The 21055-nt window shown below is 49.4% G+C and overlaps 1 protein-coding gene across 1 annotated transcript in view; it reads left to right on the forward strand.

The window, feature by feature from the left end:
- dscama (Down syndrome cell adhesion molecule a) overlaps positions 1–21055 on the forward strand; it is a gene marked incomplete at both ends in the record, with an annotated part of 242599 nt that overhangs the window by 170962 nt on the left and 50582 nt on the right. Inside the window, 2 exons of the mRNA XM_084320475.1 lie at positions 618–751; positions 15616–15769. Of these exons, the coding sequence (XP_084176601.1) occupies positions 618–751; positions 15616–15769 (288 nt within the window). The remainder of the gene's footprint in view (positions 1–617; positions 752–15615; positions 15770–21055) is intronic.

Genomic DNA, 21055 nt, shown 5'->3' on the forward strand with positions numbered 1-21055 from the left:
CCGGCTTCCCACCCGCTAACACTGCCAATTGGTTAGTATGGACGACCGACCAAGCCGGAGGTACTGCTGACAGCTGGATTCGATACCAGTGTCTCTGCAGTGGTAGGCAGGCGCTTAGTCCGCTGCGCTACCCAGCCAGGGGCGGTACCAAGACTTGCATGATTTTTTAATACATTTTAGACATGATTTTATAACAATTCATCTTTTGCATTTGACATTTTTTGGAAAATATATTAAAAACAGTATTAGACATGATTCATTAAACCTACAGATAGGGAACAGTGTATGAAGTCCATTCTTTAGACCCGGTCCAGGTCCTAGCCACTGAAAACAAAAAGGAAGAAACAAACAAAGTAACCCAGAATGAAACGTTTTGAAGACTCTACCTATTAACTGTCTCCCTCTATTGGCTTATTTATAGATAAGGCCTAATATCAAAGTCCTCATTGAGTCCTGCTGGTGCCATAGTTTTGAGATAATGGATCCACCAAAATGCAAATCTTAAAAAATGTTATATACTGTATATGTATAGTTCTTCCTCTGAAGGGTATAATAACATTCAACCTTCAAAATGAAAATCAAAGATGACTCGCAAAACCATTCTCTCTCTTCCTCAGTCCCCGGTCCCCCAGCTGGTGTGAAGGCAGCAGCCGCGTCCAACTCTGTGGTGTTTGTCTCCTGGCTCCCTCCTCTTAAAGTCAACGGCATCATCAGGAAATACACAGTGTTCTGCTCCAACCCACACCCCACGGTAAGAAATACACAGTGTTCTGCTCCAACCCACACCCCACGGTAAGAAATACACAGTGTTCTGCTCCAACCCACACCCCACGGTAAGAAATACAGTGTTCTGCTCCAACCCACACCCCACGGTAAGAAACCTGGAGGAGCGAGCAGCTGGTGCTGTAGAGGGAGTGGGTGAAGTCACAAAGTGGTCCTCTTAACCCTTTCACTACCACACTACAGACTGTTCTATTTCATTCTGGCTTCCGCTCAGTGTCATTCTGCACTAACCTCACTCCGTGCCTAGCACTGAATAAAAAACTCCACAATGTACCTTTACATACCGACATCCGTCTGGCCACACCCCTATCCGCTTACCTTCATAAGCAGGTGTGTGGTCACCTACTCGCCTCCTTCTTCACTTTCACCACAAGGAAGTGCCTTCGGTAGATACCCACACTTGGCGAGGTTGTTTAGTTGAAGAAAGTTGATACGTGTTTAAATTTTTTTCTTGCTTTTTTCTTCTCTCATATATTTAAAAAGAAAAAAGCGAAGTCATAATGTTTACCTCGGAGGGTCGCGCTCGCAACGTCACCCTTCACCAGCGGTTCGTACGTCTTGGAGCGGGGTTGAGGCCTCTCTCATGGTCGGCAGCCACACCCGGTAGGCGTCCGATGGATAGTTTGCCTCTCCAAGGAGCTGGTGCACCAGCGCCGTCTCCTGTGCGATGGCCTGGTTCCGGCTCTGGTTCCTCTGCTTCCGGGGAGTAGTCTGCTGTTGGGCGGCCGGCTCCTTTGGTTGCAGGGGATTTGAGACGCAAACTTTTTGCGTCAGCTCGCTCCCGTCGCAAGATGGTGGCTTGTAGACGCGAACGGCCTGGTTTTGGTGAGTTGCTGGAGCCGGATGAGGATGCGTCTGATTCTCCATGGCCGATGGAAACAGAGGACTACATGGTAGAAGCGGACGGGTGGAGACATGTCCCCCGCCCGTCCAGGTAACACTGGAGGGAGGTGAGATGTCTCCTTGGGATTCCTCGTACGCAGATGTTGGGTTAGAACCTCCGACTCGCCGGCGGGATGCCCTGCTATCAGCCACATCAGAATGTGGCTCCTTAACCAGTAGTCTGCTGCATGTGAGGGACGCGAGCTCGGTGGGGGAAAGTATGCAGGGGGAACTGCATGCTTTGTTCCCCGAGCTCATGGCGGCGGCGGCAGTCGCAAACGGCGTGCCGCTGCCGCAGCCACTGCCTGTTCCTATTCCTGACGATCTCATAGGTCATCTATGGCAACGCCGCCCGGTGAGAGGGGTGGACGTTGTCTGTCCATTTTTCCCCTCAATGGAGGCCTACGTCCGTCAGGGACAGGTGGTCTCCCACATCATGAGCCTTACCCCCGCCTACGTGCAAGTCACGAGGGTGGTGGGTTTGGTAGAAGGCATGAAGGAGGGCGTGCCTCGGCTTGATAGGCCGATGGCGGCGCTCCTTTGTCCTGAGGTGGTGTGGGAGCCGTTACGGAAGCCGGTTCCCCAAGGGAAATCGGCGAGGCGGTTGGCTTTTTGGAGTGACCAGTCATTTATCTCCGCGACGCAATCTCTAGCTGCCACTTCTAACATCGCGCAGCTGGCGAGATTCATGTCCGGGATACTGACGTGCGGCACGGAGCTGACTGATTTACAACATGATCAGCTCGCCCAGGCGGCAGGAGCCATCCTGCATCTGATTCAGCCGCAGGCTATAGCCGCTGGGAAAGTGCGTGCCCTGGCCAGTCTAATCCAGCGCCACCTTTGGCACCCCTTTCCGATGCTGGACTATTCGGGTCGGCACTGCAGCTGATGACCTCAACCTGCAGGGAGATGCAGGAGGAGCGCTCCGTGCTCCAGCCTCATTTCCCCCCGCCCGATGCCGCCGGTGGAGTCAGACGGCAGGCCCGTCGTCGAGGTTCCGCCGCCGTAGCCGCCGCTGCTACCACCTTCGGCAAAGAAGGCCAGGAGGAGAGAGGGCGCCTCCGCCACTGCAGCCGGCCCATCTACGCCCGGAGGTGACGGTAGGGATCGTCATGACCAGCCGCCGATCGTTTACCGTCCCTCCGGGGCTCCACGGGGTGGCAAGTCTCGAGCGGCTCGTGGCAGGCGTCGCTAAAAAAAGAATTTACTTTTTCCCTCTGTGGTCCCCCCCTGTTCCCTTCCCGGCCCAAATATGATTTTGTTAAAAGAAATAAAGAGTCCCTCCTAAAAAGAGGGACTGTATTTTTTGTTACAAACTGTGTGTTTATTCACCAAACATATGATGGGGATGCGACGTGTGAATCTTTCGCTAGTATGGGTTTGATAGGAGGGCTAGACGTTACATTAATGTTAGAGCTTAAGCAAGGCCTGCAGCCTACACTCGGTTGAAAAAGGGTTTTTCTGCCTCGACCTGAATCTTAGTTAGTTGTGTGCTCTGTTGCTTAAACAGTGATATTGAGCCGCAACACTATTGTGTTGGTCTGCAGTAATGCTCGTATGAAAAAGTACCGCGGCTCAGCCGCTCTCTCTCTCTATCAGATTTTCTGTGTCTTACAACATGGATACGGGTGTCGGGTTCACACATACACAACTTGGCCTTTGTTATAAACCCTGTTCACAGATGTGTCTGTGGCTAGCGTGCATTGAATTAGCTTTGCACTGTTCATTAGAATTTTGCTACTTAAGGTATCGTATGGCTGTTTGTTGTTGTCGTATGCAAGGGTTGGACTTGCGAGGGGGTACCGGATAAACCCCTTCTTCCCTCTTCTGATTGGTCAGGGGGTTTATTGGACTCTCTTTTCATTCGGTCAGGGCCAAGCTGTTAGGCAGCTTGGCACGGGGGAGGGGGGGGGGGGTTCCCAGACTCCGCACCTATCACAGGCGGTTGAGTCTTGGGTTTCCCCCCGTCATGGCAAACGTCATTAGGCACGTTTTTATTGGACAACGGCTTCCGTGAGTTTTAGACCCGTATGTAGGGTCTGTTGTTGTCAAGTTGTCGGGGCAGAGCGTAAGAACTTACTGTTCTACTACGCTCGATATACGTGTAACTTGAGTCTGTTGGTCACATGACTCAATGTTACCGTGACTTTTCAATCTATGGCTCACGTGGGAAGTCTCTCTGAGGAGTCCCGTCTCTCCTCTGTGGTGAGGGTGGCGGGATGTAAGAATGTAAAAAAAAATTACCCTCGGCCGCGTCACGTGGGATTCATGTCAGTCGGTGTTTCTTTCTTTTTTAATAATAAAAAGAGTGAAGAATATGAAGCACAACAAACTTCTTGTCGTTCTCCCAGGCGACTTGAAGGACCAATGTCTGGTCTCTGGTTAGACTATCGATTGATGTGTTTGGGTCTCGACGCGTACAGAGTGCTGGCTCGGGGTGTTTCTGTTAAGAATCATGCAGGAGGCTAGTACGCCTTGGTTGCTCGTTATTAAAACAGCGTTTTTATAGGGCAACTGGGATGGGGGATTTTTTCCTCTTCCGAGAGCCTGTTACTGGGTCTCGACGGATTCTCATTCATATCTGGGAGATGTTAACGGAATAGATCAGGACATAGGTAGAGGGGTCTCACGCCCTTGGGGTGGGCCACTGAGCGCGGTACAAATGGGACCGTCTGGGTGGCGCCCTCTTTTCATGGTTTAGATCGACACGCATACCTACCCCCTCTCCTGGAGTGGGCATGTCGGCGTGGTTAGGGCATGGGACTGGTTCTGGTCGCGCTGGTCCAGGTCAGTTAACCCGTTGCCCGCCGCGGACGCAGATCTGCTGTTCTGGTACCCTGAGGGACTTTCGGGGGGGAAAATGCCGGGTCGGCCCGGGTATCACAGGGTTAGGCGTTATGGAGACCCTTTGTTGGGTACACGTTGTACCTGACACTATCATAAAGGGGCTGGTTCTCCTTTTCTTTCGCTCCTCTCTCACGCATGGCGAAGAGGGGGCTGTTGGGGTGGTCTTCTGGACCTCCTCTGGTAACCCTGTGTGCTTCCCGAGCCGCCGGGCCCGGTCCGAAGTAATGTTTTGTTGAAACCGTACGCCTGGGATAACCCTTTTTGGAAACTGAAACACTTGTACTGCGGTATAGCTGGTGTATACCCGCAGGTGTGTTTTGGAGTTTTTTCTTGAGGGGTTATAGGAACAACCACCATATGTGGTACCAAGAGGGTGGTTGATTCCCTGGTGTGTTGGAGCAGAGTCAACTCCCGGGTTACCCGGTTGAGTGTGCCCCTGCACGTTCATGACGTCTTCCAATCGTGTCAGCCTTCTCTGCCTCGACCCCTCTGGGTGGGTTTTTTTTGATGGAGGCTTTGTCATGGTGCGCAACAATGCCAGCATACGCCCCTTCCGCCGGGGTGCTGTTTTCAGTTGACCCCTTTGGCGCCTGTCTCGTCCGCAGTGCTCCAGGCTCAGGTCTACAGCTTGCTGCCTGGTTTCCCCGGTGCGCTGCCTGCTTCCGTTATGGTTAACCTTTTTTTTTTTACTTTGACCAGTCAGCTGGTTCTTTTCGCGTTTATCGCTTTTTCTGGTCAAGTATGACCGACAGAAACAGGTTGAATGGGGTATAGATGGGGGGAAAGACACTCTGAGAAAATACGGCGAGTCCGGGAGTCGAACTCGTGTACCGCAGATCCGTGACGCGCACTAATGGGGGGAAGGGCCCGCTCTTGGAGGGGCCCTGTCCGAATATGCTGGCGATGTGGGGGGCGGTGTCACTAAGTGACCCCCTGGTGAGGTCTTGATGCCTGGCGTCATTGACCTCTCCGGGCCCCCTTTTTCCAGGGGGTCCAGTCCCTTCAGGGGGTCTGGGTCTTCCTTCGCGCTCCGCTGCTACGGCCTTGCCACGGGGTTGAGTTTGCTCTTGACTCCGTGATTTTTGGGGCCAGTAACGAGGGTTGTTCCTTCCGTTCGTTCCCTGGTGGCATGCGGGTTGTGCGTCTGCTCACCCTGTGCGTTGAGTTGCTCGAGTTCCTCTTCGAACGGTCGGATCCGTCTCCCTCCCGTCCTCCAATAGGGAGGGTATCCCTCCATTAGGGAGGGTCGGGGGGCTCGGTCCTCTCCGGTCTGATGGTTGTGGGGGGCCTCAGCGGGGTACATTTGTCGAGCTTCTGGCTTCCGCTCAGCTCCTCTTGTGCAGAATGACGCTGAGCGGAAGCCAGAATGAAATAGAACGTAAGGTTATGTATATAACCAAGTTCTATGAATACTGGTGACGCTCAGCGTCAGGACGCCACTGCGGCCCTTGACCTCGCCTTGTGGTGAAAGTTTGGGAAGGAGGCGAGTAGGTGACCACACACCTGCTTATGAAGGTAAGCGGATAGGGGTGTGGCCAGATGGATGTCGGTATGTAAAGGTACATTGTGGAGTTTTTTATTCAGTGCTAGGCACAAAGTGAGGTTAGTGCAGAATGACGCTGAGCGTCACCAGTATTCATAGAACTTGGTTATATACATAACCTTACGTTAACCCTTTCACTACCACACTACAGAAGGTTAACCCTTTCACTACCGTCTGTAGTGTGGTAGTGAAAGGGTTAACCGTCGGTAGTGTGGTAGTGAAAGGGTTAACCGTCTGTAGTGTGGTAGTGAAAGGGTTAACCGTCTGTAGTGTGGTAGTGAAAGGGTTAACCGTCTGTAGTGTGGTAGTGAAAGGGTTAACCTTATGCAGTGTGGTAGTGAAAGGGTTAACCGTCTGTAGTGTGGTAGTGAAATGGTTAACCTTCGGTAGTGTGGTAGTGAAAGAGTTAACCCTTTGTCGCGTGGCAGTGGAGGGGTTAACCTTCTGTATTTTCGCGGTGAAAGGGTTAACCCTTTGGTAGTGTGGTAGTGAAAGAGTTAACCCTTTGTCGCGTGGCAGTGGAGGGGTTAACCTTCTGTATTGTCGCGGTGAAAGGGTTAACCCTTTGGTAGTGTTGTAGTGAAAGGGTTCATCTCTGTACCCGCAAAAAGCTAAAACAAAAGGCTGGCTGCCACAAAACAATCACATCTAGAGACCTCAAAACCTATACTCTAGCGAGGCCTTTAAACTTGAACTGGAGAGTCTGGACTGGTCAGATGAACTCAATGGTACACTGGTTGAAGAAACATGGCTTGGTTTCAAAACCAAATTTTCAACAATACTAAATGGCATGGCCCCCCTAAGAACCACCAGGGTAAAAAATCGCGCTGAGCCGTGGATGCACTCCGAAATACTGGCCGCTATGAAAACCAGAGACAAAAAATGCTCTGAGTTTCGTAAAAGCCAGTCAAAGCTTACCAAAAGCACGAGCAGTGAACTCCAAGCCCACGTGACTGAACTCAAACTGGAAAGAAACAGACTAAGAAACGACGTAAACTCCATGATCAAAACTGCAAAAAAGAATTTCATCAATGACAAAACTGAGGAAAACAAAAACAAACCACGTGAACTTTGGAAATTACTCAATAATCAACTAGGCTGCAGTAAAAAACTTAAAACCAGATTCTCAAACATAAACATAAAAACGGACAACACGCTCATCACAGACAAGCTGGATGTAGCCAATTACTTAAACACTTTCTTCACAAACATAGCCACAACACTGGTAAACAAACTACCCTCCCACTCAGGGCATTATGGGGTAGAACACATAGTAGCTTACTACAAAAACCTAGGGGTCCACAAGGACGACTTCAAGCTGGAAATGGTAACAACAGATGAGGTACTCAAAAAACTGAGTGCCCTCCAACCTAACAAGGCCACTGGCCATGACAACATCCCCTCCAAATTCCACCCCAGTCATCACACACATAATAAACCTCTCCATAAAACAGGGACACGTCCCCAAGGACTTAAAAATTGCGATGGTGACCCCTCTGCACAAAAAGGGCAGCAAATTAGACCCAGGCAACTACCGCCCTGTTTCTATTCTCACCTCCATCTCGAAAGTCATGGAAAAAAAATTCTACGAACAGGTCGAAAGTACCTAGCGAAAAAAAATCTAATCTACGAATTCTAATCTGGCTTCAGAACATCCCACTCCACTGACACATGCCTTCTCTATTTGAACGACCACATCAAACAAGAGGTGGACGCGGGCAAATACTGCGGCATGGTCATGCTGGACCTACAAAAGGCCTTCGACACTGTCAATCACTCCATTCTGATTGACAAGCTAAAAGCTATCGGTTTTGATAGTCTATCAGTGAGCTGGATGCAATCCTACCTTGAGGGGAGGGAACAGATGGTGGAGGTAAACGGTACCCTATCCCCCCCCCTCACAGTGAGCTGTGGTGTTCCACAAGGAAGCATACTAGGACCGCTACTGTTCCTAATTTATGCAAATGACATGTCATCAGCTTGTGACTGCAACTTGTTCCTGTTTGCGGACGACTCAGCCCTGCTGGTCTCTGACAAGAACAAGTTACAGGTTGAAAAAACCCTCAGCTCGGAACTAGGCAAAATCTGCATATGGCTCGCTAATAACAAACTATCATTACACTTGGGCAAAACACAGTCCATTCTCTTCGGCTCAAATAACAAACTCAGCAAGACCGACGGCTTCTCAGTTACAGTGGGTGACAATATTGTCACAAGGAAAGATGAAATTACCTACCTGGGTTCCATCCTAGAGGCTAATCTCTCCTGTGACAAAATGGCATCCAATGTAATAAAAAAAGTCAACCAACAAACTCGATTCTTGTACCGGATCTCCTCTCTGGTAAACAAGAATACCCTGAAGACTCTGGCAGGAGCACTCATTCAAGGGTACTACGACTATGCTTGCACCTCATGGTACCAAAGCACCTCAAAGGCGCTAAAAACTAAATTACAAACATCGCAAAACAAACTGGTCAGACTACTGCTTGACCTTACTCCTAGAACCCACCTCACCCCTGCCCACTTTGACAACCTAGGATGGCTTAGAGTAGACGACAGAGTACAGCAACTTGCAATGGGCCTGGTCTACAAGATACACTACACGACCAAGGTACCCATGTACATGTCAAAATACTTCCCAAAGGTCAGTGAATACCACGATCACAACACCAGAGGGAGCTCCACAAATCATGTTAAACCCAGATTCGGCTCAAACAAGGGACTAAACACGTTTCGCAATTATGTGGAACGCCCTACCTAAAGCTGTAAAGGAATGTGAATCACTACCCACTTTCAAAACCACTCTCAAGAACACCTACGGGAGACTGCAATTCGAAACTGGCCCCTGTAAATGTCCTAACCCAACCCCCTCCAATGTACAGTAATTTACCTAATATGGTTTTGTCAATATTCCAATGTACAGTTTTGCATGTTTGTACAGTGTCCGTCCCCCGCCAACCCCCTCCAATGTACAGTAAATGACCTAGTATGGTTGTCAATATTCCAATGTACAGTCTTGCTTGTACAGTTGTACATTGTTTCCCCCCCCAACCCCTCCTACCCAACCCCCCCCGCCCCCCCCCCCACCCAACCCCACCCAACCTCCTCCAATGTAGTTTTTACGTCAAATGTATATACTCCCTTTTCTGGACTCTTTTTGTATCACAAACCGTACTGTATTTGCAAATCTGGTATGTCATGAATGTATAGATGTAGCAGTACTGTCTATCTGTATGTCATGTATGTCATATATGTCCTCATGAATTGAAAATGGGGGACCCTGATGTAAACAAGACGAAAGTCTTTCTCTGGTCTGCATCCCCTTAACAATTGTGTGTATTGAGCTGTACTGTATTGTACCTATTCTGCAATCTGTTAATAAAGTTTTCAATCAATCAATCAATCAATCAATCCTCTTCCCCATGAGAGTAAATACTGTGATGATAAAAGGATTGTGCCCTGTAATGATAAGTCTTCCTTGAATCTGTAGTATTAATATACACATGTCACTTCTGTGGAACATAATGCAAGTGTAAGTGTACTAGTACAGTATGTATAGCAGAGGGGGGGGGGGGATACTTTTGCTGAACAGACTCAATTCTAATTCAATTAGATATATAGATAGATAGATATTTTTATTTGTCCACTTTCATGGACATTTGTCTTTGGCTTCACCATGGTTGCAATCCACAAGACAACACTGTACATAGGCAAAAAGAGAAACAACAACAAAAACATACGGTTATCCTATAACCATAGTTATATGAGTATAGCGAGCGCTCTGCGCTCTTAGTGGAACATATCCTGTATCAGTCTAACTACTGAATACATTTCTCCACATGTACATGTACACACCCATCCGCCTGGCCACACCCCCATCCGCTCCTCTACATAAGCAGGGGTGTGGCCATACTAACAGCTCCTTCTTAAGTCTTTCACCACCGAAGGCGAAGACCACAGGGTCCTCAGTGAGTCCAGTGCAGAGCGCTCGCTATACTCATATAACTATGGTTATAACCGTATGTTATATTTCGTATAGCTTACACTCTGCGCTCTTAGTGGAACACAGGAACTGAGCAGAGCGGAAGCTCGACAAATGTACCCGCTGAGGCACCCCACAACCAACTCTAGAGGGGTCGAGGCAGAGAAGGCTCACACGATTGGCAGACGTCATGAAAGGTGCGGGGGCACACTCGCAGGCAGACGGGGTCAAGCCCGAGAGTCGACTCCGGTACCAACACACCTGGAAACCAACCACCACCTAACAGGAGGCGGTTGTTCCTATAACCCCCCCAAGAAAAAACTCCAAAACACAACTGCGGGTATACACCGGCTATACAGCAGTACAAGTGTTTCATTTCCCAAGAAGGGGTTAACCCAGGCCAACAGGTCGACGAGAACGAGTCCGGACCTGGGCCCGGCGGACCGGGACGTACACAGGGAGGCCAGAGGGGTACAAGAACCACCTCGACAGCCCCCTCCCAGCCCCGCCAAGCAGGAGAAGAGAGGGGCGAAAAAAGAATGGAGAAGGACCAGGCTCCTTTAGCACAGCGCAAGGTACAACACAATATGGACCAAGCAATAGTGAAGGATAATACGCAGTGACATAACCACGAAACCTCCATAACATCAACCCCTGCAACGCCCGGGCCAACCCGGCATTTTCCCCCCGAAAAAGCACAAGTCCTTCAGGGTACCAGAACAGCAGATCTGCGCCCCGGCGGACAACGGGTTAACTGACCTGGTCCGGCGTGACCAGAACCAGTCCCGTGTCCTAATCCCCAGTCCTAAGAGGGGGGCAAGTACGCGTGTCGATCTAAAACATCACCAAGACGGTCAGAACATAAAGCACCGCGCCCGGTGGCCCACCGTGAGACCCCTCCGACAATGCTTTGATCTATTCCGTTATCTCCCCCCAGAGATGAACGAGAATTCATCGAGACTAACCTAGTACACTGGCGCTCGGAAGAGACAAACTCCATCCTAGTTGCTCCATAAAAACACTGTTTCAATGATGAGCAACCAAGGCATGCAAGCCCATGCGTGGTTCCACACAGAAGCACCCAGGGCCAGCACTATGTACACGTCGAGACCCAAAACATATCAATGGTAATTCTAACAAGAACCCAGATAACGTTCCATCCAAGCCGCCTGGGAGAGCGGCAGGAAGCTGGCCAAGACACAGATATGGGTCCCATATGACGCATCCGAGGGAAAACACCACTGTCAACCCTGCCCTGTATAAAAGAGAGGAGACAGGGAACCCCCAGAGAGACTTCCCACATGAGTAATAATTGAAAATATATATGTAACATTGAGCTACGTGACCAAGCTCAAGACATATGCAACAGAGCGCAGAGCAGAACTTATTTTTAAGTTCTCACGCACCGCATAACTCATCTTGACAATAACAGAGGTCCACAACATGGAGCCTGAAAAGAACTCACGGAAGTCTCACAACCAATAGAAACACGCCCAGTGACGTACTCTATGGCGGGGGGAATTCCGTGACCCACCTGTCCAAATATGGCGTGGGACCAGGGAACTCCCTCCCCCCCCCCCCCTCCCTACCCTGTGACGGCCGCGCTGACCCAACAGCGTGACAGGAAGCCCAAAGGACAGGAGGTCCAACCCCCTGACCAATCAGAAAAAAGGGGAGGGAGGGTTTATCAGTTCACCCCCTCATGACCCCTCACCCCTGATACGATGCAATGACAAAGCAGAGCCATGACACCAGTCATAGCGTGCCACACGAAGAGCATGTATACCTGTTCAAGGTAACAGCTTCACATAGGCTCATGTGCGAACCTGCCACCTGAATTTTTACACCTTTACCCTAAAGGAAGAAAAACACAGACCAAGAGAGGGGCCAAGGGCCCTGGTACAAGAGCTTACACATGTAACTTCTGTAGGCCAACACCCAACCCAGTTGTGGATCTTAAACGTGAAAACGATACACACAACCCTCCATCACAACAAAAATGGCCTCTCTAAGCAAGAGCACAACCCCAGCAGAAGCTGAGGGATTACACCGTATCCCCAAAAACATAGTGAATCAACACACATCTTGTAAACAAAATCATGTTTGAGGGGAGTGGGGGCCAGGGTAAAACCGGGGAAACCCACCCCTCACCACCTTAACCCTGATACGACGCCAATGTGTAGAGTAAGCTTTACATCATGCACGCCAGCACAGCCGAAGACCTTGTTCGAACAGGCACAGCCCTGCTTATGTGTGAAAAAACTTGCCACTTGTTATTGTCATCACAAGCTGAGAGAGGGACTCTTCCCTCGATCACATGCCACTGTGACTGATCATACTGGGTCTGCGTTGTGTTTGATGTTAAATGAGAATGTCCCGAGGTGGAGTCGAACAGGGGGCTCCCGCGTCCGCGGGCGACGACACAGGCCGCTGCACTAAGAAGTGAATTCACTCCTAACTACCGTACCTATGCGTCTGTTAACCCTGTTATGGGGAAGTGAGTTTAATTTACCAGCCCGCACTGCCACAGTCACTCGTCAACACACCTGTTTCCGTGACTGTGGACATACCCACAGGCTTCCCCATTACACTTACCTCCCTAAACTCACGCCCCTCAGGACATCCGGGTCACGGCACCACTGTGACGGATCATACTGGGTCTGCGTTGTGTTTGATGTTAAATGAGAATGTCCCGAGGGGGAGTCGAACAGGGGGCTCCCGCGTCCGCGGGCGACGACACAGGCCGCTGCACTAAGAAGTGAATTCACTCCTAACTACCGTACCTATGCGTCTGTTAACCCTGTTATGGGGAAGTGAATTTAATTTACCAGCCCGCACTGCCACAGTCACTCGTCAACACACCTGTTTCCGTGACTGTGGACATACCCACGGGCTTCCCCGTTACACCACTATGCACAGTATTGTAGGGTAACCCAGCCAGTTGTGGGCTCAGCCACGTTGTCTAACGTTACATGAACACACACAACTTCTCATCATACAACAAAAACCCAGTTCATTTTTACTCACGTAAAAACAACGCTGTTTCTAGGTAGAGAGAAAAGCACAAGCTTTGGCCAACGCTACCCAAGCTATACAAGCGACCAAGACAATTCACACACAGCACATGTCGTAAAAAAACATCGTTATTAACAAAACATTCGGGAGGGGAAGGAAGGAAGAGTGGGGTAATGTCCAATGGACATCTTACCTGCACCAATGAACGCAGGACGAAAGGCCGCAACACAGGTTGGTCTCCACGTTGACGAAGTCCTCTCGCTGGCGGGGCAAAAAGAAGCTATGGCCGGAGCCTCGCTCCGGCGAGACGCCCCCCTCCTACAGCCAGTCATGGTGCAGGCCCGACTACATCTTCTGTCAAAGATGATGTCGTAGTCAGAGTGCCACGGCCTGCTATTCTCACGGCTAATGCCAATGGTTGTAGCACAAGCTAACAGCTAACTCCAGGCTAACTGATAGCATCAAGCTAACGTTCCCAGCCGAGCGAAAACGGGCAGCTAACGTCGTAGCTAAACAGCTAACTGGCTAACAGTTAGCTCAACCCGGCTAACGCTAACCACTAGCTAACGCAGAAGCAAGCTAAGCGGCCACTACTGAAAACTGTACAACGTGAGAAAAGCAATACAGGCCAACACTTCAGACAGCCGCTGTCTTTTCCTCTTCTCATCCAAAGAAAGAAGGGGAAAAAAGGCAATACACGTCCCTCTACAGAACGGTGTTTACCAGACATAGCGGTGCCGGCAACAAGTCCCTCGCGGACTATAGCCGACTTGAGCATGGAGATATTCTCATAATGAAACACCAAGCTCACCTCCCTCGCACCGGGTGCTTTTAATATTTTTTTAACGGGACCAGCACGGCGACAGTGGGTATCCGTTTGTCCAGAGACCCGGGGAATTGAACCACAGATTCGGAATCACGGTCCCAGGAAAACAAAGCTCTCACTCGAAGAGGAGCTCATGTTAACATGGGCATCAAACTAGAACCCCCTCCACGCCGCTAAATGGCAGCGAAAAATATCCTAGCCTGGAGCCGGCCTTCGTAAGCTGTGTAGTTGTTCCCCCCACAACCAACACACCTGGCGCCTGCGTTGCAAAAACATCACCCGCCCCAGAGAGGCCGTCAGCCCTCACACGGCAGAGCGCCTCCAAAGCAAAGTGTCCAACTGCAGAGCCGGAGGTAATGCCGGCGGGGATTGCTCAGCGACGCAAGCTCCTAATACGAAGTGCCGGTGGAAGTCAGAATGATCAACATCTTCTAGATCTAGACACTCCGGTGGCGAAGCCATTATCGCTGTATTTCCTCGAAAATAGTGAGAGAGAAAACAAAGATATAATGTCAACGCAGCTCCTTCTCTTCAACGTAGCTCCTTTCCAACTATTTCGTTACTAAACTCAAGTGGTGTATACAGACACTTGTCGGTGGTGAAAATAAGGAAGGAGCTGTTAGTATGGCCACACCCCTGCTTATGTAGAGGAGCGGATGGGGGTGTGGCCAGGCAGATGGGTGTGTACATGTACATGTGGAGAAATGTATTCAGTAGTTAGACTGATATAGGATATGTTCCACTAAGAGCGCAGAACGTAAGCTATACGAAATATAACAGGGACAAAGCTTCAGGTACCTAACCAGTACCATGCGGTTAAAATTAGAATCTAAGAATTCAACAGGGCAATGGCATGTGCGGGATGAAGAACTTTTTTTGGGGGGGGGGGGGCTAGAGGAACTCTATAGATAGAAGCATGTCAAACTGACCATGAAGGGGATGCAAAGGATCCGATAATATTAGCTGAGCCTTGTCCCTATTCCGAAGTACATACAACTCAGACAATTGTCTTTGTGGTTTCCCTATAACTTTCCTGGCCATGTTAACAATCCTTGCCAATTTGTTCTTATTCTTGGCCCCAAGGTTTCCATACCAGGTTGAGATATCAAATGTTATCACACTTTCAACAAGACTTTTGTATACCAGCTCTAAAATATCCCTACTTACAGCAAAACTGTTCAACTTTCTTAGAAGGTACAAGCGTTGCATAGCTTTCTTGAATATGTACTCTGTGTTAGCTCATGGTTATGGTTATCGAGGAAAGTACCTAAATACTTAAAATGTTCCACCACTTCAACAGACTGACCGTTTATTGTAACTGGCACACTGAATTAACTAATAGATAATCATGCACACGTTCAATTCAATTATTTCCTTTCCTTTTTTTATATTCCTCAATTGGAGTACAAGGTGTTCTTGTGACAGCATAAAAAAGAAGCAGTGAAGCTGGACCAGCACTCTCAGGTTCAAGTATTTAATGGCAGCCTGAAACAAACATGTTTCGGAATTTTTATTCCGAAACATTCTTATTCCGAAGGAATAAGAATTCCGAAACATGTTTGTTTCAGGCTGCCATTAAATACTTGAACCTGAGAGTGCTGGTCCAGCTTCACTGCTTCTTTTTTATATATCACCCAGTGTCGGATTTTGAGAGCGCGGTCTATCTTGACATTTGGTTCTTGTGACAGCAGCAACAGCACAGGACATCTCTGTACAGCATTATGTCCTCTCTTTCAGGTGAGCAGTGAGTTTGAGGCGGCTCCCGATGTCTTCTTCTACCGGATACCCAACCTCAGCAGGAACCGGCAGTACAGCATCTGGGTGGTGGCCGTAACCGCTGCGGGCCGGGGCAACGACAGCGAGATCATCACCGTCAAACCTCTGGCAGAGGGTAATGGAGCTCTCTCTCTCTCTCTCTCTCTCTCTCTTTCTTTCTTTCTTTCTTTCTTTCTCTCGCTCTTCCTCTCTCTCTCTCCCTCGCTTTCTTTCTTTCTTTCTTTCTTTCTTTCTTTCTTTCTTTCTTTCTTTCTTTCTTTCTTTCTTTCTTTCTTTCTTTCTTTCTTTCTTTCTTTCTTTCTTTCTTTCTTTCTTTCTTTTTCTCTCTCTCTCTTTCTTTCTCTATCTCTCTTTCTTTGTTTCTTTCTCTCTCTTTCTTTATTTCTTTCTTTCTCTCTCTATTTCTTTCTTTCTTTGTGTATCTCTCTTTCTTTCTTTCTTTTTTTCTTTCTTTCTTTCTTTCTTTCTTTCTTTCTTTCTTTCTTTCTTTCTTTCTTTCTTTCTTTCTTTCTTTCTTTCTTTGTGTATCTCTTTCTTTCTCTCTCTTTCTTACTTTCTTTTTCGCTCTATTTCTTTCTCTCTCGCTCTCTCTCTCTATCTTTCTTTGATGAAAGACCACGTAACAATGTTCTGTTGAATAATTTTCATAGAAATAGAAAAATGGGTCAACTTGACAGCCTGAACGGCCTGGAAATCATCCAGTGCAATGGGTAGTTTCAATGGATTTCGAAGAGACTTGTTCCTCTTCACAAAAATGGAAGTGTGAAAGATGTACGGTATTGTAATTGAAGTGTGAAATAAGTACAGTGTTGTAAATGTGCAGCATGCTGGTCATTATTGCAAAACAAATCCCAACAGGGTGATTCAGGATACTGATGTGAAGCGTAAGTCTAGAGTTTATTTGTGCATAATTTTATTCATTAAATATCACCTGTCACACCTCAACGAACAACCACACTGACAACATGCTGAAGCTATCTGGGGAGTGAAATGGTATTTCTCAGTGTCTCCTTATGAGAATGCAGGTGGGGGGGGGGGGGTATCTATCAATGGAATGTAAATAGCCTACCATTTGGCCTTGTCAGCACATTGCATGCTTGGTGAGAGCTGATAAGCTGATTGTTCATGGTGATAAACCCAGGAGTGGTTGAAGTGGGACCCCACGTCCTATCAGGATTTCCACATCCTGTCTGAGATGTAGGTGATGAATGTCCTCCCCTCCCTGCTCCACAGTTCAGATGGCGAAAGCCATACTGTAACTGAGGGGTTACAAAACGCTGACTGTATTAAAGATTGTGATAGATTAAACCATTGCTAGTTATGTACTTTAATTACTGGCCAGACAGTACATCAAATATAGATGGTGAACACCCACAAGAACACGGCATTGACACAGAAATAGTATTTGAGGGTAATTTATTATTATTAGGCAACGTTAGGTTACAGAATGAGAATTAGGGTTGCGCTTGTATGGCGAAGAATATACGTAAAGTCAGTCAAGAGCATGAGTCACTAAGAATAGCAGGAATCCTACGATGGGTCTAAGTTGACACCACCTGTCGTATAGTAGCAATTATATAGGGCAACACTGGTACCGACTGAGACAATGGGTTCCCTCCAGGGTGTAAGGCCTGGAGGGTAGAGGAATGTTCGGGTACTCCGTCTGATTCAATGAGGAATAAAGAGACTCCAGGTACAGGAGTCGGTCCTTGTAAACTCCCTTGATCAGCAGCAAAAGCAATAATTGTAATCCAAATGCCCGACAGCATTGATGACAGCTAGCCAGCCCCGTCCACGAGGCAGGCCCGAGTTATAATCCTCACAAGGTTGAATCCCAAACGATAGTGGAAATCAACGATGCTCTTCTCCGGATACCACGTTCCAAATCAATACAATCCAACCAGTAATGGTTCTGCAATCGCCGACGCCGATTCTCCTGTGTACATGTCCAACGGTTCTCCGCCTAGGACTCCTCGGGTGTGGGCGACGTATTTAGGCCACACAGCCTGGTTAAGTGCACTAGCTAAAGACACGACGAACCGCTGTGTAATGTTACACACGAAAGAACTGTGGCCGCACGATATACAATAAATGATCGACTATTTACTTCACATTAGATTAAGTCGAACTCAACGTTACTTCATTAAACTCTGACACTTTTACCATTCTATTCGCACGCGGTTCTCAATGCTCTGTTAGACGCAAGGTTGCTCACTTCACTGCACGTTGACTCGTTGTGAAGGTGGGTAAGGTACTGAACGTAACTGAATTGAACTAAGCGACTAAGCACGGTGTGCGCACCTTGCGCTGTATTTATACTTAAGTGAATATCTAGTCCCAACCTCAGTCCTTGTCTCGTATTACTACGCTGACTCCGGGCATGTTCCGACATGCCTGCAGTTGTCTTTGAACTTGCCGTTGGGGGCTTGCGCGCTGGCACCTGGGGGCGCTGTCCAATAGGAGAGCGAATATTACTCTGGTCTGAACGCAGGTAAAGGGATATTCCGTGTATATATATATAAATAATATACAAAGTATATCAAACAATAAAGGGATATTCTCAGTTTAATCTGGCCCTTCACAACAGCCGCCTCCTAATTAGTCCGCACCTAATTAGTTAAAGGAAGACAGATTAATAGTCCAGTCAACTGCTCAACGTCTGTTGTGGGGAGTAGGGCAATCTACAAAGTCAGTGGGTCATGATCGTCATCAGGGGAGTCAGGGAGCCTCGGCAACTCTATCAGCCTCGCCACGGGTCGGGTGTAACGGTGAGGCAGGTCGGCCATCCTGGGTATACTGGGCTGTGCTCGCCACTGGCGACAGTCTGGTCGAGTCCGCTGGAAGCGACGTACTGCTTCTCTTCCGTTCAGTATCCAATAGCGACGTCGGATCTCAGCGAAGACTCTCTCTGCCCCAGCGTGGTGCACATCCTCGTCGTATTTCTTTATGATGAGCTCAGTGACCTTGTGTCGGCTGTTGAGGACTATAGGAAACTTGACGTCATCCGTTAAGTCCGGGGCCCGTCTCAGACGACCACCCACCCTGATGAGGCCATGGGTGTCGCGCTCGGGGGCCAAGTGGAGCAGTCTGCTGTCTGACGGGATTGGCTTTGTTCCCTGCAGGCAGTCTAGCTCGTCGGGGAACGAGTCTCTTTGGGCTCGCTGTAGCAGAAGGAGTTCTGCCTCTTCGTAGTTCGCTGCGTTAATGTCGGTAGTGGGGGGAACCTCAGGGTGGTGCCACAGGAATGTCTTTAGCTGCGCACTCTCAAAGGTGAGGCAGTCGTCTATGTTAGGGTCAGTGGGGACTGGGGTGTGCGTCAACCCACAGAACATAGATTTCTTGATCTCTGCCTCCTCTTGACTAGCCTCCCGAGGGGTGGGGGTAGGCCACTCTTCCTCCGGGAGCTTGAGGAACTCAGGACCGTCACTGTAGATATTGTGACGTGTGAGGTCATCTAGGGACATCCCCCGTGTGATGACATCGGCTGGGTTCTGTTTCGTGTCCACGTACCTCCAGCATGCTGATCCTACTAGGTCTTGAATCTCTGTGATTCTGACTCCCACGAAGACCTTGTATCTACAAGAATCGGACTGGATCCATGTGAGTACGGTCATGGAGTCTGACCACAAGATTGTTCTTTGCACCGGGATGGTGAGTTCACGTTGGATTAACGTGGCGAGTTGCGCGCCTACCAGAGCTGCGCAGAGCTCTAGACGCGGGATCGATTGTTGCTTGCGGGGGGCTATCCTTGAGCGAGCCAGGATGAAGGCTGTGTGTATTTCTCCTCCCTCCTCTCGGGCCCGCAAGTAAGCCACCGAACCGTAGGCCACTTCTGAGGCGTCGCTGAAGACGTGCAGGTCCATCTGGCACGTCTCCAGCCGCACTGTGGGTGGGAAGTAGTTTCGGCGTATGTTCACATTTTGGAGCGAGCTGAGTTCTCTCTCCCACTCTCTCCAGGTGGAAGCTAGGTGGTCGGGTATGGGGTCGTCCCAGCCCTGTTCCTTGTCCCACAGCTCTCGTACAATCATTTTCGCCCGAGTGGTGTAAGGTAGGATACACCCCAGCGGGTCGTATTGACTTGCGAGTGTTCTGTATACGCTCCGCCTGGTGGTCGGTAGAGGGGTCGACCTTCCCTGCTCCGTGGTCAGGGGTGTGTATTTGTAATGGAGCAAGTCTGTTTTGAAGCGCCAGACTAGGCCCAATGTCATTTCCTGTGCTTCACCTGGGGTGGTCGCCATCCAGGTCTCGCTGCTTGCTGCCTTTGTCTCTGGGGAGAGGCTGCGAAGTACTTGAGGGTCACTGCTGGCCCACTGCCGGAGATCAAAGCCGCCTTTGATCAGTGAGGCGCGGAGCTTGAGCAGGAGGGCTTCGGAGACAGTTGTCCACGTAGAAACTCCTCTCTACACTTTGTCTGACCTCCTCGTCAGCTTCAGGGTCTTCTGTCACATGTTTTTGCAGTGCGAACGTAGCACAGCATGGGCTGCATGTGGTTCCGAAGGGGAGGACCTACCATTGGTAGATGGATGGTTGCTCATCTTTGATCCTCTCTCTCCATAGGAACCGGAGCAAGGGCTTGTCCTCCTCCACTAGTCGCACCTGCAGGAACATCCCTTTGATGTCGCCGCTGATGGCCACCTTGTCTTGGCGGAAACGTAGTAGTACGCCGAGGAGAGAGGGGCCGAGTGTCGGGCCGGGCAAGAGTTCTTTATTCAGATTCTGTAGTCCGATCTGGTAGCTGCAGTTGAATACAATGCGATCCTTGCCGTTGTGGTGGACCTTGTGGTTGGGCACGTACCAAGATTCGATCGTCTGGTCGGCCTCTTGAATGTCAATTTTCTTTATGTGTCCCGCTGTGATCAGCTTGTCGATCTCAGCGCGGTACACCGTGGCTTGAGTGGGCTCTTTGGCTAGACGCCGCTCTGTGTTCAGTAGATATCGCTCTGTCGCTTCTTTTGAGGCGTGGAGGGTGGGCATACCCTCTCGCCTCAAGAGTGGAGTTGCGTATCTCATCACTCCATTGACCTCGACTCTCTTTGTCCTCTGCTCGAGGAGGGTTATGGCATAAGTGTCTTCCTTTGAGCGAACAAGTTTCTTTTCATTCTTAAAGGGCATCGCGTCTAATGTCTATAGCCTCTCGACGTGCTGTAAGAGGGTGGTGTCTTCTTCGTTTATCCTCGTGTAGAGACAGCGAGTGGCTGTCGGTCGGTTGGAAGACCCGGAGAGGGGGCCTTGTAGTGTCCAACCCAGGCGGGTCTCGACCGCTGCTGGACAGCCTCTGGGCCCGATGTGGACCCGGTCCGTTGAGACGATGAGGTGTGCGTGGTCGGATCCTATGAGCAGGGTCGGGGTGGCGTCGTCGATGAGCGGTATAGGTAGTTGACGTAGGTGCACGTATTTTTCC

This window comes from Notolepis coatsorum (genome assembly GCF_963971535.1).
Source record: "Notolepis coatsorum genome assembly, chromosome: 8".
Lineage (NCBI taxonomy): Eukaryota > Metazoa > Chordata > Actinopteri > Aulopiformes > Paralepididae > Notolepis > Notolepis coatsorum.